This window comes from Arachis hypogaea, chromosome 16 (assembly GCF_003086295.3).
Source record: "Arachis hypogaea cultivar Tifrunner chromosome 16, arahy.Tifrunner.gnm2.J5K5, whole genome shotgun sequence".
In the NCBI taxonomy this organism is placed as follows: Eukaryota; Viridiplantae; Streptophyta; class Magnoliopsida; order Fabales; family Fabaceae; genus Arachis; species Arachis hypogaea.
Genome location: NC_092051.1, coordinates 128,606,955 through 128,624,677, shown reverse-complemented (window position 1 = coordinate 128,624,677; position 17,723 = coordinate 128,606,955). Strand labels below are relative to the sequence as shown.

General features: G+C 33.1%; 1 protein-coding gene across 1 annotated transcript; it reads right to left on the bottom strand.

Moving 5' to 3' along the window:
• Nucleotides 1-13,339: 13,339 nt before the first annotated feature.
• On the bottom strand, nucleotides 13,340-14,086 carry LOC140180230 (uncharacterized). Its single transcript, XM_072220678.1, has one exon. The coding sequence runs from the start codon at nucleotides 14,084-14,086 to the stop codon at nucleotides 13,340-13,342; it is 747 nt and encodes a 248-aa protein (XP_072076779.1).
• Between the last annotated feature and the right edge of the window lie 3,637 nt (nucleotides 14,087-17,723).

The following is a 17,723-nucleotide window of genomic DNA, read 5'->3' as shown; positions in this document are numbered from 1 at the left end:
TTCAAAAATCAAGGATTTCTTTGTGAACTTGATTGAGGGAATAATAGAAAAATTATTGAGATTTTTGAGGGGGAGATGAAGGAGAAGGAAATGAAGTTAGTATTTCTAATGTAAAAATTTAAACAATAATTTTTTATTAACTAAAAATCAGTAATAATAATAAAATAACTAAAATTATTTAATTTAATTTAATATTTATAATTTTATATATATAATATTTATAGTTATATATTTATTATATTTAAAATTATATAATTATTTGAATAAGATAATTTTTAACTTATTTAAATTGATTTTTTATTATCTTCCAAAAAATTATTAAGGATTTGTTTTTTATACTACAAAGTTTTTAATCTCTTTTGTGCATTAATCATATACGTTCCACTAGTTTGTGTAGGAGTGGCAATGGATCGGGTAGGGTTTAGACCCAACCTTAATTCTATAAATTTTTTATATAAATTCAACTCTATTCTACTTGCGAGTTGAGAATATCTCAACCATAATCCTACCCATTCTTAATCTGCAGGTATTTAACCCTATTTGTGGGGTTATAAAAAAAATACAATATTATTATATAACTTGATAAGTATGCAAATTAAAAATTCAACACAATCATCCTATAAACAACATAAAACATGAAATATTCAATTCTATATAAAAGTCTTTACTAAAATTAATAACACAAACATAAATAAAATCAATGTAAGTCTATGAGCATTCTATTTGATATAATTTTGTATTTATACATTATTAAAATAAAACTACCTTTTATACAAAAAAGACGCATTAATTTTTAAATTGATGACCTTGACTCAGTGGTTAAAATTTTTTTGCACAAAGTGAGAAGTTCTTGGTTCAAACACCCACTTAAAACATATTTTTATATAAGTATATAGTATATACATATATAAAGTGCGGATTGGTTGAGTAGGGTTGGGACTTAACCTGCACTCTACCTGACCCACTTGAAAACACGCTCCGTACTTAACCTTACCCGCTGCGAATTGAGTTGGCAACCCTACCCAACTAGGTTGAGTCGAATTGAATACTCGCGAGTAGGATGCATGCTGCCACCCTAAGTTTGTGCATTAATCAAAATTTTTAAGTATATTTGTGTTTTTGTTACTCTCTAAAATCTCAACTAACAACAAAACTTTAAATAAAGGTCCAAACAAAAAATGTCAAACTTTCAATTAACTCAATCGAGTCAATCAATCCAATTTTTTGAATTATAGAATGAAAAATTCTAAAGATTCATCAGAATTTATTATTTTTAGTCATTACTTTTACCCATCAACCCAATTCTTTTAGTTTAGTAATCTAATAACATAATTTAACCCACACTTTTAAATATTAATGGCTAAAAGGAGAGATGAGAAATCAAAATCTATTAGCAAAACAAATTCTGTTATAACTGCCTAGTTTTCCTAATAGTTGGGCTTACCAAATATAGATTCTGTTATGTATAGCTCTTAATGTATAAATACTCATTAGTTCTAGTAATGCAGTGAAGGTTTGTGAATGACTTAGAGAAGAGGGTTGAATCTATGAACTTCATTTTTTACTTTTTTTTGCTATTTGTTTTTGACTGGATTTAAAACTTAGTTGTTGTTAAGTCTGTCAAGTTGAAATTTCAGGAGACAATTTTATTTTGTCTCTTCACGATATATTCTGGAATAGAGCAACTCATTACTTTTGAACAGATGTGACTTCTGTGATATGGACAATGTAGGAGACACTTTTATTTTGTCTCATATCGAAAGAAAAAAGAAGAAGAGTAAAGAAGAGAAAATCATTGAAGAACGAAACTCTCGCGCGATCTAGAATTTTCGCAGATAAACTCCCGTTGTAAGTATAGCTTCTAGATCGAGAAGAATTCCTTTCTCACAAACATTTTGGTTGTCACAAGTAACAAACCCCTTTGAAATTGATAACCGAAGTATTTAACCTCGGATCGTCTTCTCAAGGAATTACAGGGAGGTGTTCTTATTATTGATTATGAGTCTTGTAAATTGGGGGTTTTTGAAATAAGGAGCAAGTAATTTAAATGATAAAAAAAATAAATTAATAATAATAAAATCTCTTGGCAATGTATAAGAATTTGGAATTTCTATCCTAGTTATCCTTATCAGGTGTAATGAGAATTGGATTTTAATCCCACTTAGTTAAGTCAAGTGGACTAATTAGCTTGATCCTCAAGTCCTAGTCAATCCCTGTGGGAAGACTAGTTTTAGAGCGATCTAGATCAATTAGGAATCTGCCAATTTCAACCACTGCTAAGTTTAACAACTCAAGTGTTACCAATTACTTAACCAAAGCCAAAAGGAAGAAAATATCTAAATTAAATTAAAAGCATTCATAAATAGAATAAAACAATCATAAACTGAAATACCTCAAATAATATTAATTAAGAAAATCATAACATGAATGTAGCATAAGCCAAATTGAAAAGATAAATAATAATTAAAGGTATATAATAAAAGTAGAAAATAAATAAGAGGAACATTGAACCTGTACTTGAAGAGAAGTAATCCTAAAATTAAGAGAAATACTAATCCTAAATCCTAAGAGAGATGAGAGAACCTCTCTCTCTATAAACTACATCTAAAACTAAAAATTATGAATTATGAGCTGATGATTATGAAGGAATGGATTCTCCCACTTTATAGCCTCTAATATGTATTTTTTGGGCCAAAAACTAGGTCGAAAACAGCCCAGAAATCGCTGGAGAAGAAATCTGCCACGCTGATTTTCGGAACTGCGATGTATTCGCGTGGAGCGCGCGTTCGCGTCACCTAGCGTCAAGGCAACTATGGCTTATTATATATCAAATCGAAGCCTCGGACGTTAGCTTTCCAATGCAACTAGAACCGCGTCGTTTGAATCTATGTAGCTCAAGTTATGACCGTTTTAGTGCGAGAGGGTCAAGCCGACAGCTTTGCAGTTTCTTCAACTTCTTGTATTCCTTCCACTTTTGCATGCTTCCTTTCCATCCTCTGAGCCATTCCTGCCCTATAATCTCTGAAATCACTAAACACACATATCAAGGTATCTAATGGTAATAAGAGAGGATTAATAATAAGCAATTTAAAGGCCAAAGAAGCATGTTTTCAATCATAGCACAAAATCAGGAAGGAGAATGTAAAACCATGCAAATAGTATGAATAAATGGGTAAAGAATTGATAAAAATCACTCAATTGAGCACAAGATAAACCATAAAATAGTGGTTTATCAATCATACAACCAGTATCCTAGTTCAACCACCTTGTGCAATGTGACCTACGTTTAGTCTTCTCCACAACAATGGAGGAATTTTCACTATCTTTCTCAAAGATTATAATCACTAATTTTTTTAGGATTCAACCCAATCTTATCTGGGACAAACTAAGCTTCTACCTAAGCTAGAGTTAGCTAGGTTCACTTCCTGGACTTGCAACTATTAAGTGCTTACCCAACTTAGCAAAGAAATTCCCTCAAGATCATGTGTACAAAACAGAAAAATATACAAAAGAGTTTTGACATAATTTTTTTACTTTTTCTTATAAATCTCTTAGCTTTTTCTCTCAATAGTTTTTTCTGATTCCTCACTTATAGCCTTTTTTCATTGAAAAGAAACGAAGAAAGATGAATACTGAAGAACAGAAAATTTAATAAAAAATTCTGAAGGAGAAGAAGGGTTAGTTTGAAAGCTATGAAGATCCAAACTTGTGTGCTCACTCTTTGAATCAATCTCTGATCGTTTATCCCTTTAATAGAGGAGTAAAGCTTTTAAAGCTTGAAACTTAGCTTAAACAATTGACTTCTTCTTCCCCAAATACAGCAACAGCAGCGCAGAAGAGAGATGAGACAGTAGCAGTGAATAAAGCTTACATGCATTCTTACCTAACCACTTCTCTTTCTTCCTTTTTCAAATTTCTTCAAGAATTTGAGCCATTCATCAATATTTTGGCTCCAAATTTGATTCTTGACTCTTGATTTGTAGCAGAGCTTTATAACCTCCAATATCTTGAAGTTACCAGTTCGATGCTTATGGGAGGAAAGCATCTTCAACAAGATATCAATAAAGCACATATATGGAATGATTTTTTGAATCACCTTCGAATGTGATCTTTACTTTTGAGCCCTAGCAATTGAATTTTTTCTTCTTTATCTTTTATTTCTTGATTTTGGTAACCATTTTTTCTTCTTGATTTGAGCCCTAATCAAAGCTAACATTTCTTGTTTATTCTTGAAAGTAATCATGTGGGTAAAGAAGAAAGAAGAAAGGGACTTAGTTCGGTTACAATTACTTTGGTTCAGATAGAAATGTGTTGGTATGGTTTGTGAGCAGCAACTATTTCCTTAGGCCATTAGTGAGTAAATGAATGCTTATAGGCCTGAACCTCTATTGTGCCTAATTAGCTTGTTATTGGGCCTATTTTGATTTCTATGATTTTCTGCACAATGAACAAATAAATCATACACCTAATTTTGGCTTTTAACCCAAAACAATAATGTTTAGTCATCATCCAATAATTGTTATTATTTTCTTAAATTCATCCATCTCTCCTTTAGTGACAAACATTGTAAAATAAATTGTAAATAAAAGAAATGAGAAGATGTTCATGAACTTCCCTTTGATTATTCAATCTTCAAGTTGAACTCTCCCTTTCTTTTATTCTGGTGGCTCCCCTTGAATGTTAGCTTTTTTTCAACCTGCGATAATCATTCAAGCAACATTTTTCATGCAAAAATATATACTCACAAATAATGCCAATTATCTAAAACAATTCGAACATCCATATCTACCAATCAAACCAATTGAACTAGCATGATAATTTATTTTTTAGAAGATATTATAAACTATCAATCTTAAAAAAAATCACAATTTAGCATCAACTAATCATAAATCAAATATCAATCAAAATAATAATAAAAAATAATTTAATCAAATATCTCAATCAGAGTGCAAGCAGTATGAACAATATGCAGCACCAATAGCTCATGAATTAAATAATCTACTAATTCATTTTTCATACTCAACTCCCCCTTTTATTATTAAGGAGGTGTAGTATTTCCTGCATAAAAGTTTGTTAGGCATCAAGAAGCGTATCAGTTCAAGTTAAATTTCTATAAGTCACTATTACAGTTATTCAAAATAAACTAAAAGTATCAAAGTAACATAATTGAAACAGCAAAAAAATAGTCTTTCATAATCAGTAGTAGTGACAAGGAGCTAGACATTAGATTTCTCATCCTCGGTTCCCAAGATTTTTTCTTCTTCATGTTCAGACAACATTTAGTCATCTTCCAATGATTCAATGTACTTTAGAAGTACTTCAACTCGACTTTGAGAATTCCTCAAAGAATTTTTATTTTGAATTGCAAGTCTCCTAGTTTGTTGACTTGAATTGATCATGTGCTTGGTAAGATTTACAAGTTCTTGCAAAACATCTTTGACAATACCATTTATTAAGTATTTGTTGGAAGTTGATATACCAGCAGCTGATGGAGGAGGGATATTTTCATCTTCTTCTTCCATAACCATGTCTCTAGCAGCTTTGTTGCCATCTCCCTTTGTTTGTTTGATTGCACCACCACCTTTAAGAGATGGAGTTTTATTCTCTTGTGTCTCATTGTTCAGATTAACACTAAAATACTCAAAAAATAAGTAAAAAATATGCCATATGGTAATGAAACATTTATCACTTTAGATATAGTCATACATATGATGCATCATCAGATATACAAATGGAATTTTAGTTTTGTTGACAATGGCATAGAGAACCAAGGTGTCGCAAAGAATGACCCGTTGATAAGAACCGCTTTGTGACAAGAGAATATGGGTAATAATACGGTGCAATTGGGCTTTAATAGGACCTAAAACTCTGTGGTTAGGAGTTACATCATCCATGAGAGATATGTTCTCATATATGTTGGCCAAAACATCCTTGTGTGATATGCCCAAATCATTCCACTTACCAAATAGGTAGACACCAACATCATATTAATTTAGGGCTTCACCAATAGATTCTTAGTTCAAATAAATTTCACGGCCCTTAACATAAGAGTGAACATATTCTTCATGGTAGTACATGTTGGCATAAAATTCTCGAACTAAATCTGAGTAAACTGACTTTTTGATTTCAAAAGGATCTTTTCAGTCCATATAAATAATATTTTCAACAAAATTTATCCTCTTTTTAGCCAGAGCCTTTAAATCAGCCACATAGGTTGAGCACAAAGTACGGTTAGATACTATAGCTCTATGAAATTCAAAATTCATGCTGGAAGAAAATTGAAGAGGATCAAAATGAGAGTCTGTAAGGTTACCAAAGTGAGATTTGAACCCAACAGGATCAAAGTTTGCAGGTTTTTTCACAGAATTAAGAAAGGGTCTACGGTTACCTTTGGTTGCTCTACTCAACGGTTTAGAACGTCTTTGTGGACGAGATGAAGAATGTGGAGGAGGAAACAAGGGTGGTTCTTCTTCTGTTATGGGCTTCTTTCCATTGGCGGCGTTAGCCCTGGAGTTCCTATCCTTTGGTGGTGCCGTTGATGGATGACAAAAAATTATCCTGGTTCGCGCCATGGTTTTGGGAACATGAGAGGAATGAGAGTGTATGTGAATGTGGGTGTGAGCTTGACCTTTTGGTGGAGGGTTCCGTGGAGTGCGATAAATACCAGTGCCTCTTCATGTATCTACCTTCTTTTTCATCTTTATAAATGATTAATGAATGCAGTTTTTGAGAGTTAATAGAGGTTGGATGAGAAGATGAGCACTTTTCTTTTGGTAACTGCTATAAATGTTTGTATTTTGAAAACACAAAAAGATATTTAAAAAAAATAAAAATGTGTTTCAAAAATAAATGACTTTGAAAATATATGCAAGCAAGCAGTTGAAAAGACAAGTCAAAAAATTTTGAAAAACTGAACTTGATTTGACTTGGTGGAGAACCCTAAAAGCAAGTATTTTGAATTTATGATTAAAACAATGAGGCCCACTTTATAAAAAAGAACTTCATCTTTTGGGCCCAATGGTAGTGTTAAAGAAATACAATGGACTACCAACAAGATTCAGCTTTGACCCATATTAATTTAAAAGTACCAACAGTCAGCCATATATCCAGGAAATCTAGAGGGATTCATCATCTGTCCAGATTTGTCTCCTGTTAACCTGAGAGACAAAAACAACCAGAGAGCAATAACATCAAATTAATTCAATGATCAACATAAATGATATCCAAGGCAGTTGTCAACTTGCAAAACCTATCTTCAGATAGTGGTTTGTAAATATATAAGCAAGTTGATCTTCATATTTTACAAATTGAATATCAATGGTTTCCTTTTGCACATGTTCTCTAATGGAGTAAAATCTCACTTCAATATGCTTGGTTTTAGAGTGCAAAACAGGATTTTTAGAAATTTTTGTTGCACTCATATTATCACACATTAAGAGAATACTATTGACTTACGATTTGTAATATGCAAGTTGGGTTTTAAGCCACAATAATTATGAACAACAAGAGAAAGTGGCTATGTATTCAGCCTTGGCTGTGGACAAGACAACAGTAGCTTATTTCTTGCTGGCCCACACGTTTAGTGACTGTCCAAGAAAGTAATTAATCTTTGAAGTGCTCCTTCGATCAATTGATCACTGGCAAAATCTGCATCGTAATAACCCACTATACAAAGCTCATTAGATTTAGGATACCAAAGACCAAAATCATAAGTGCATGTATATATCTAATGATTCTCTTGACGGCTGGAAAATGGGAGTCTTTTCGGTGTGTTTGGAATCTAGAACAAACTCCAACACTTTGAACTATATCCGGTCTAGAGGAATTGAGATACATGAGAGATCTGATCATTTTTCTATACCTTGTCTTATCCACATTTTTGCCATTTTCATCTTTTTCAAGTTTAAAATTTAGATACATTGTTGTGCTCATTGCTATTGAATTTACTAAACTAAATTTCTTAACCAACTCTTTGTTATATTTACCTTTGTGCACAAAAAAGTCACTAGGAGTTTGTTTGATTTGGATTCCTAGGAAGAATATGAGTTCTTCCATCATACTCATATCAAACTCACTAGTCATTAAATTTTCAAAATCAGCACACGGCTTTGTTAGCCGAGCTAAACACAATATCATGTACATAAACTTGAACAAGAATGAAATGATCATTAGATTCTTTAATAAAAAGAGTTGTATCTATGGTACCTCTTTGAAAATCATTCTTTAATAAGAAAAAGCTAAGTCTTTCATACCAAGTTCTAGGAGCTTGTCTCAAACCATAAAGAGTTTTAGAAAGTTTAAAAATATGGTTTGGGAAATCTTTGTTTCCAAAACCGGGAGGTTATGTCACGTATACCTCTCTATCACTAATACCATTTAAAAAGGCACATTGACATCTATTTGAAAAAGTTTAAACCCTTTGTGTATGACATAAGCAAGTAACAATCTTATTGCTTCAATTTTTGCAACCGGAGCAAAAAACTTATCGAAGTCAATCCCTTCTTCTTGATCTTATCCTTGAGCCACTAGTCTTGCCTTGTTTCTTGTAATTCTACCATTCTCACCCAATTTTTTCTGAAAGATCCATTTGATTTTCATCACTTTTTTGCCATTTGAGCTTGTGGTGCATGAAAATTAGAACTCGCACAACTTTACCGGCAAGTGTACCGGGTCGTCCAAGTAATACCTCAGGTGAGTGAGGGTTGATTCCATGAGGATTGTTGGATTGAGCAAGTAATAGTTATCTAGATGGACTTAGTCAGGCGAAAAGTAAAGAGAGCAGTTGTTGAAAACACATAAAATAAAATAATAAAGAAGAGCAATTAAAGGTTGGTGAAAAATCAATATAAGAAAACAGTTAAGGTCTCGGAGATGTTTATCTTTTTGGATCAATACTTCTTACCAACTACTTTAACAATGAATGATTCATTCTATGGCAAACTGTAAGTAATTAAACCCTAATTTCTTAGCAATTTAATCTTCTTTAATCCTACTAAAATACCACAAACAAGGTCAATTATTTCAGATCAGAGGGTGAAGTTTAGGAAAATAGTTTAGCGCCACAAAAACTCCAATTACCCAAAACTAACCGGATTTCATGTCACATATCCTAATTAGTCCAGGTAATTCACAATCTAGGAGGAGTGTTTTCAAGCTGTAGCTCAGGTGATCTTAGTCAGAGTATCACAAGAACTCATGTAGAAAAAGGGTCATACTTCTGTTCCACCTAATTTCATTAGATTAAGAATGAAAACACACCTTAGAATTGAATCAAACATATATTAAAATAGAAAAGTAATAATATTAATCCGTAGAAATAAATAGAGCTCCTAACCTTAACCAGGAGGTTTAGTTGCTCATAACTTTACAAAGAAAATAGGTTTCTAAAAAGTATCGAAGAAGATCTCCTTTAATCTAAGTGATCTCCTCGTTAAATACTAGAAAAAAATAACAATAAATGCTAAACCTAAAAAATATTATTTTAAATTAAAAATTACAAAAATAAGATAAGCCCAAGAAGTGCTAAAATCCACTTTGGAAGCCCAATTGATGTGAAATGGACAGCAAGCTGGCGTTCAACGTCAGGATTGGACATTGAACGCCCAAAGAGGAATTGCGCCTATGACTCCATGCCCCTTTGCTGGCATTGAACGTCAGGTTGGGCATTTAGTGCCTAAGGGGGAGTTGACAACTTTTTTGTTCCTTGCTCCAGGCTTCTCCAAACTGCTCCGAATTTCACCTAAAATCATAAAAACACAAGAAAAACTCAAAGTAGCATCCAAAGGTGAATTTTGCACTAAAACATAATAAAATCTAGCTAAAAACAATATAAAAACAACTAGAAAAAACGTATAAGATGCTCACGCATCAGCTTGGCACCAATGTGCAAACTTCATTTTTCTCAAATTGGATCATCTCCTCTTCCATTGCTTTGACCCATGATGGATCATCAAGGACTTTTTTTCACATTTTAAGGTTCTATTTGAGAGATAAGGGCAAGATCATTTTGACAATCACTAACAACAATTTTAGATATAATTTTCTTAAGCTTTTTTGGTGTACTAATAAAAAAGGTGTTTGGGTCATAAGGGATTTTTTTTTCTATTATTGCTTTCTTTCTTTTGTTTTGTTTTGTTTTAAGTATGTTCTAGACTTCTCCATACTTTGGGTGTGTTGAAACTTTTTTCCTTCAAAAAATTAAATAAATAAATAGAGATAAAAAAACTAATTTTTAGTAAGTCAAATTTTTCTATGGCAACACTAAAAAATCCGTTGGTAAATTAGTGTCAGATTCAAAAATCCGACAATAACTATTTTTTTTATCAAAGTTAATACCTTTATTGTAATCAGATGGTTCGATTACAATGTTCACAAAATCAAGGATAAGCATATGCAATAAACATAAATTAGGGGGACTCCTAAAAAAAAAATAATAATACCAAGCTAAAGCATTAAGGATTTAGAACAATAGGTCAAGATATTCTTCTATCTTCAGTTTCGGTGGCTATGCCTCCTAAGTCTTCCATACTCTTTCACAAATTTCAGAGCTTGGGACAGAATTTTCTCAGCCTCAACTATGCAATTCTCAAAGATGAGAGAGTTTCTGGACAACCAGATTTGCCATAGAAGGTAGCTCACTTGACTTAATTTTTCTTTTGAATCTTCTCTTCTCATCTCTTCCATCAACTGAAACCACCACTCCCATGGTTGTATATTTGGATCTCTAGGAATTACGCTAGCTATTGGTGATTGATTCCAAACTTGCATAACTTTCGGACAAAATATCAACGCATGAAGGTGCGTTTCCGGCAGTGAAGAATAGCGTGGGCACAAATTGGGGATCTGAGCTATCCTCTCATGAAGATTTGTCTTCAACGCTAGCCCTTCATGAGCAAGTTTTCATAGAAAGGCCTTAATTCTTGGTTGACATCGAACCTCCCAGATTCTCTTTCATAGTTGTCTTCTTTTGAATCTGGCATAAAGAGCTTCAATTGGCTTATGAAAAAACTTGTAAGCTACTTCATATCCCGTTCTAACATTATAATGACCTGAATCATGATTTATCCGAATGACTGAATCTTCACTTTTTTCAATGTCTATTTGGCAGATCTGTTGTGCTATGTTGGGTCTAAACACACTGTGAATGATATGTATATTCTAACCCCCTATCTCATTGAATAGTTGTCTTAGTCAAATCAAATTTTCATCACTGTAGTCTTCTTCCTGTAATCAGAATGGAGGTAAGTTACGAAACCATGGGACTTCTTTGAATTTTACTATACCCTGTGTTGTAACTTTTCATTTGGTACCTTGTTCCAAGACTTTCCTGCCTTCCAGTAAGCTCTACCAGGTCCAAGATGGTCTCAAATCCGGTTTTGCTTCCAAAAAAGAGGTAAGGCTAAAATATTTGCTTTTGAAGACTTTAAAAAACAAAGAATTTGGTTTAGTCATTAGTCTCCACCCTTGTTTTGCTAACATCGCTAGATTAAACGATTTGAGATCTTCAAACCCCATACCTCATTCCTCTTTAGTTCTGCTCATTGTATCCCAGCTGGTCCACTGAAGTTTTTTTTTTTTTCATTCTGTTTTTGACCCACCAGAATTGCATAATCATTTTGTGAATATCATCTAGTAAAATTTTGGGCAGTTTGAAACAACTTAGAGTATAGATAGGTATAGCACACCCCACAGCTTTGATTAAGATTTCTCTTCCGCTTGCTAACAATAAATGATGCTTCCAACCTTATAGCTTCTTTGAAACCTTATCTTTTACATAAGCAAATGTCTGACTTTTAGATATGTTAACAATAGATAGAAGACCCAAATATTTGTCATGTGCACCAATATTGGAAATTCGGAGAAAAGTAGCTAGTTCTTCCTTAATAGAATAAGGGGTATTTTTAATGAAAAATACTGCAAACTTACTGAAATTGATGATTTGACCACTTAGGGAGCCATACTGCTGAATAACATTAATCAAATTAACACAATTATGTGGTGTTGCTTTACAAAATAGTAAAGAGTCATTAGCAAATAAAAGATGGTTGACAGATGGACATCTACTGTTCAACCGAAGCCCTTAAATTAGATTATCCTGTTCTCCTTTGTGGAGCAGAAAGGATAGACCTTCTGCACATAATAGAAAAAGGTAGGGTGAGAGGGGATCTCCTTGCCAGAGCTCTCTACTTGGTTTAAAAAAACCAATAGGAGAATTTTCTACAATAACAGAATAAGAAATAGTAGTGACACATTCCTTCACCCATTCTATCCACTTCGACAAAAACCAAGCTTTTCATTGCGAAACACACAAAACTCCATTCTACCTGATCATAGGCTTTGCTCAAATCCACTTTTAGTGCTAAATCAGTGCTTCCAAAAGATTTATTCTTTAAAAAATGTATGCATTCATGAGCCACAAGAATATTATCACTAATAAGTCTCCCTCTAATAAATACACTTTAATTATCACTAATTATTCTTTTCATAAGAGGCTGCAAGCGATGGACAAGTACCTTAGATATAATCTTATAGAATATGGTGCTTAGGCTAATGGGTCGAATCTGTGACATATTTTCTACATTTGGAGTCTTTGGAGTTAGACAAATTTGTGTATGGTTGAAACTCTTTAGGATCTCTTCCTCCACCAACGAAGCTCTTGACTGCCCTGCACACATCCCCTCTAATGATCCTCCAATAGAACTAAATTTTTTTTCCGTGAATCCATCATCTAATGGGGCAGCCCCTGGGTTAATAGAAAAAGCTGTCTTCTTAATTTCATCTTCCCTAATCGGTTTAGTAAGGTGCCGATTAGTCTCAAAGGAAACCTTCTTTCTCAAACCAGCCAGCACATGGGAAGGATCTTGAGGATTCTCTATTGTAAACAACTCTTCAAAGTATCTTTGCACTATCGCCCCAATTGTTTCTGGGGTAGTACACCACTCTCCATTTTCATCCTCTAACCTCTATATATCTTATTTCTCCTATTTCTAACTTGACTCTTGGAGTAAAAAAATTTTGTGTTTTGATCTCCCCATTTAAGCCATTTGATTCTTGATTTCTCCCTCCGAAACCTTTCCTCCATAATACATGCATTACTCAACTCTTCTTCTAGCTGTAAGATCTCTATTTTATTAGCAGAGTTAAGATACTCCTTCAAGGCCAAGAGTTTAGTCGCAATCTTTTCCATTTCTTTTCTTGAATTTCCTACCCCCGAAGCTTGCCATTTGACTATTTCAGATCTATAACGCTTTAGTTTCTGAAATAATTGGTACATTAGAGAGCTAGAAATGCTTGTTTGCCACACTTCATTAATAATTGTATCTATCATATCCTCCCCACACTATCTCTCTTGAAACTTGAACTTCCTTTTACTCTTGATGGTTACTGAATTTGTGTTTAATAGCAAAGGGCGATAGTTTAAACCAATATCATCCAGACGTGTGATTGTAGCCAACGGATATTCCTCCCTCAGTTTTAGTGACGTAAAAGCTCTATTTAGTCTCTCTCTGACTGTTCTCTCTTGACAACTATGATTCCACCGCGTAAATTTCTCCCCCAGATACCCCATATCCACCAAGCATCCTTGGTTCATAAAGTTTTGAAACTTCTGAATGGATTGAAACGATTTTTTCCTTCCTCTCTCCTTTTCATCTGATGATAATATGACATTAAAATCACTAATGACAACATATCTGTCTCCTGGCTGCCTAATAATCTCCAGCAAGGCCTCATATTGATTATCTCTCAGCTGGTCAGTACTGTGTAGGTGAACTTCTAACATCTCCCATGTGATTCTTCTTTCTTGATCTTCAATTAAGAAGGATATATAAAATTCTGCACTTCTATTCACCTTCACCTTCACTCCTTCCTTCCATACAAGAGCCAAGCCTCCTGCTGCGCCGTTACGATTAACACAAAATATCTCTGAGAAACCCACACTTTTTAACTGTCTTTCCACTAACAAGGATTGGTTCTTTGTCTCACATAAGAACACAACCTCGGGAGAATGGGAATTTTGAATCTCTTTGATATTGTGAACTGTCAGGGATTTTTCCAAACTCTGACAGTTCCACATTACCAACTTCATAGCCCCGTGGGTGCCTTTAGTGGGTTGACACCCTCACCCCAATCAGCATTCCTCTCAACTGACTCTTCTTTCTCAATATGACCTTCCTCCTCCTCCTTCCTAACCTCTTCATTACGTTTCATCCCTATAATCGTCTTGATGTTTCCAGCCTCATTGCGTTGACGTGCTAAATGCTTAATCTTCTGCCTCTTGAAGCTCCTACAGTCTTTACTAGATTTGCTGTCCCGCTGGAATGTGCCTACTTCCTCCATATAAAATAGCTCTCCCCTTACCTCCTCAGCTCCTGCAGGGATATATTTCCTACTATTGTTTTGAGATAGGAAAATTGGTGATAGTTTGTTTGGATTATGAATGTGCAGGTCTAGTGTTGGGGAGTTTTGATTTTCTGTGTTAGGCTTGATGTGGATCATGATTTTTTTTATTGACGTCATTATAGGATACTTGGAAATTTTTTTTTATGAGACTAACAGGGGTTGACTTTTTGGTTAACTAATCTCCTTCTCTTTCTCTTTTATTAATGTTTGGGATTAAATTCTCCTTATTATCCTCCATCTCCCACCTTGTGAATTCTGCCAGTAGTTGAGAACTCCATTTATCCTCTTTTAGACTCAGATCAGCTGAATTTTTCAAGAATTTACTACAATTTCTGGAATCACGGCCAATAAATTCACAGAAACTACAATATATCTCTAGGTGTTCATATTTCAGTTGAACTTCAAAAATTTTTTTATTTGGACTAGCCATTCTAATACTCTGCTTCAGCGTGTGAGTGACATTCAAGTCAATCCTCACCTTCATGATCCGATCCTCTTTACCTCTCATCATGTAAGTCTCCACCTCCAGCACTTGACCCAATTTCTCTCCAATCTTACGAGCAGCCTCCTTCGTTTTGCAATGGTCTAGTATACCCTATAATTGGATCCAGGTAGGTATTAGTGAGTAATTCGCCTCTTCAATATTCATCTCTGTACTCCAGCACCTCACGTTAGATTACATATTGCTTAAAGATCCATGGAGATCCCTTTTCCACCCTTATCACATGACGTCTTTAGCGAAGAAGAATCGATAAATATTTTCACCATGGTATTTCAATCGAAATCCCTCTGGTTGGTTCCAGATCGCAGAAAATGCTGCCTCCATCATGCCCATACTGAAACTTCTATCTCACCATCAACCTTCCAACTAAGCTCCTTAAACAATTCTCTGATCTGATTTGATATCTTCTTCCTCTAAACACACTATCTCTTCTGTATTCTCCATACCAATCTGATCTCTCCTTGTACTCCCACCTATCTCGTTCATTGTGGATTAATAAGCACAAGTTAATCAGGAATACAACTATTTTAGCGTAAATAAAATTTGATTTTGAATAAACGAGTGGTAACAACCTAAAATCCTAGTAAGGTACTACACAAAATTTTAGCAGAATACATCTAACAATAACTATTACTAGTGTGTCTTTTACAAATATGGTACTCAAAATCTAATAGGATGAAAGTGATTTTTTTTTTAGTGACTCTTTGTTAGTGAAATAGCTTAACACTACATACATCCATAGCAAATTAACGTTTTACATATTTGCAATAACACTTTCTTTCTTTTTTTTAAGTTCAATTGATATAATACTTTTTTTTAAATATAAATATAAATAAAATTTTAGGATAGACAATTAAAATGATATGCAAAGTTTTATATCTCTGACAAAATATAATTATGAAGGATTCAAATAATAAATAAGTTACGAAATATATTAAAACGTGAAAAAAATAACACACATATTTTCAAAAAAATTTAAAAATTAAATGACTTTAAAATTGAACTTGTACTCTATGAGGAGGAAACAAAATAAATCCTAGAATTTAGCTTTTTGCTTAGTGTTTATTAATTAGGATTAAGCACGATTTTGGTCTCTATCATATAGGTTGAAATTTTTTTGTCTTTAATTTTTTTTTTTGCATACAAAATCGTCCTTAAGGTTTAACTTCGTTTTAAAATCGTCCTTACCTTAGGGACTAAAATCGTACGGAGGTGGTGGTGGAAGCAGAGGCAGAGGTAGATCGTGGATAACTTCTTCTTCTTCTTCCGTTTCCCTTTCTTCTTCTTCCCTTCTTCCTTTGCAGGAACAGAAACATTCTCTTTATATTTTTTTTTATTTTATAATTTATTTGTTATGGGTAATTTGGTCCAAAATTTTAATATTTAAATAAAAAAGACAATTTTAAAATTTTGTTTTAAACCTTATAGACAATTTTATATTAAAAAAAATTAAAAATAAAAAAAATTTTCGACCTATACTTTATTGAGCAAAATTATTCTTAACCTGTTAATTAATTTTCGTTTGGTCATAAAATCCATGGTCTTGACTCTTGCGACATACCATCAATACTTAAACAGACACCGTGCATAATGAATAAACCTGGAATTGGAACCCTCAATTATTGAGGTATTAGATTCTGACAACATTATTTTGGTTCAAGCAATAACATATATTCTTGATAATATTTTGTGTTACACTCATGATTCATCGCCTTGGCAAATTGATTACATTATCCTTCATCTTTTTGTTCAAGAGCATTCATTCGATTAACGTGTTGTTTTCTTTCAGATGGGGAAGTTGTTTATCCATAAATAAACCATTAAACCTAGCTATTCCTTATTGCCTTTCCCTCTCAATTATTGCTTTACAATTGAAATAGACGACTGAGTTTAATTCGATAAAAAGAATCCGATACGTGAATCGGGGGAAATAAATAATTCAAATGAAGATTTATGTTAATTTTGTTGGGTTTATATAGTTTCGACCATAAATGTTTTTATTATTTGTATTTCTAAAACGAGCACAATACTTATGTATTTATTGGATCCGCCACATTTATATAGACCATTAAATTTAATTAGATAAAAATCAAAGGCTAATATAAAAGAAGAGCATTGATGGACTTTAATGAATACAGAATATCCTAGTTTATAAATAAATGCTTTAAATGACAATATTTTAATACGCAATACTTTAAATGGCGACAGAATCTTTTATTCTTAAATAATTAAATATAGGGTAAAGCATTAAATTGGTCCCCTAGGTTTGGGCGTAATTCTGTTTTGGTCCTTAAGGTTTAAAATGTTCTATTTGAATCCAAAAAAGTTTCATTTAATATCAATTTAGTCCCACAGTGAGGTCAAAATTAAATAATTAACAAAATGTCCTACATAACAACAGTTCAAGAACAAAATCGATAATCTGGAGAACAAATACAAGCTCCAGAGGCACAAAATCAACCATTGATGCATCAATACATTTATTTATCATTTTCTTTAGGTTTATAGAAAATATTTTATTTATATTATAAAAAAATAATAAATAAATGTATTGATGTATCAATGGTTGATTTTATGCCTCTGGAGCTTGTACTTGTTCTCCAGATTATCGATTTTGTTCTTATACTGTTGTTATGTAGGACATTTTGTTAATTATTTAATTTTGACCTCACTGTGGGACTAAATTGATGCTAAATGAAACTTTTTTGGATTCAAATAGAACACTTTAAACCTTAAGGACCAAAACAGAATTACGCCCAAACCTAGGGGACCAATTTAGTACTTTACCCTTAAATATAAAATATATAAATACAAAAAAAGG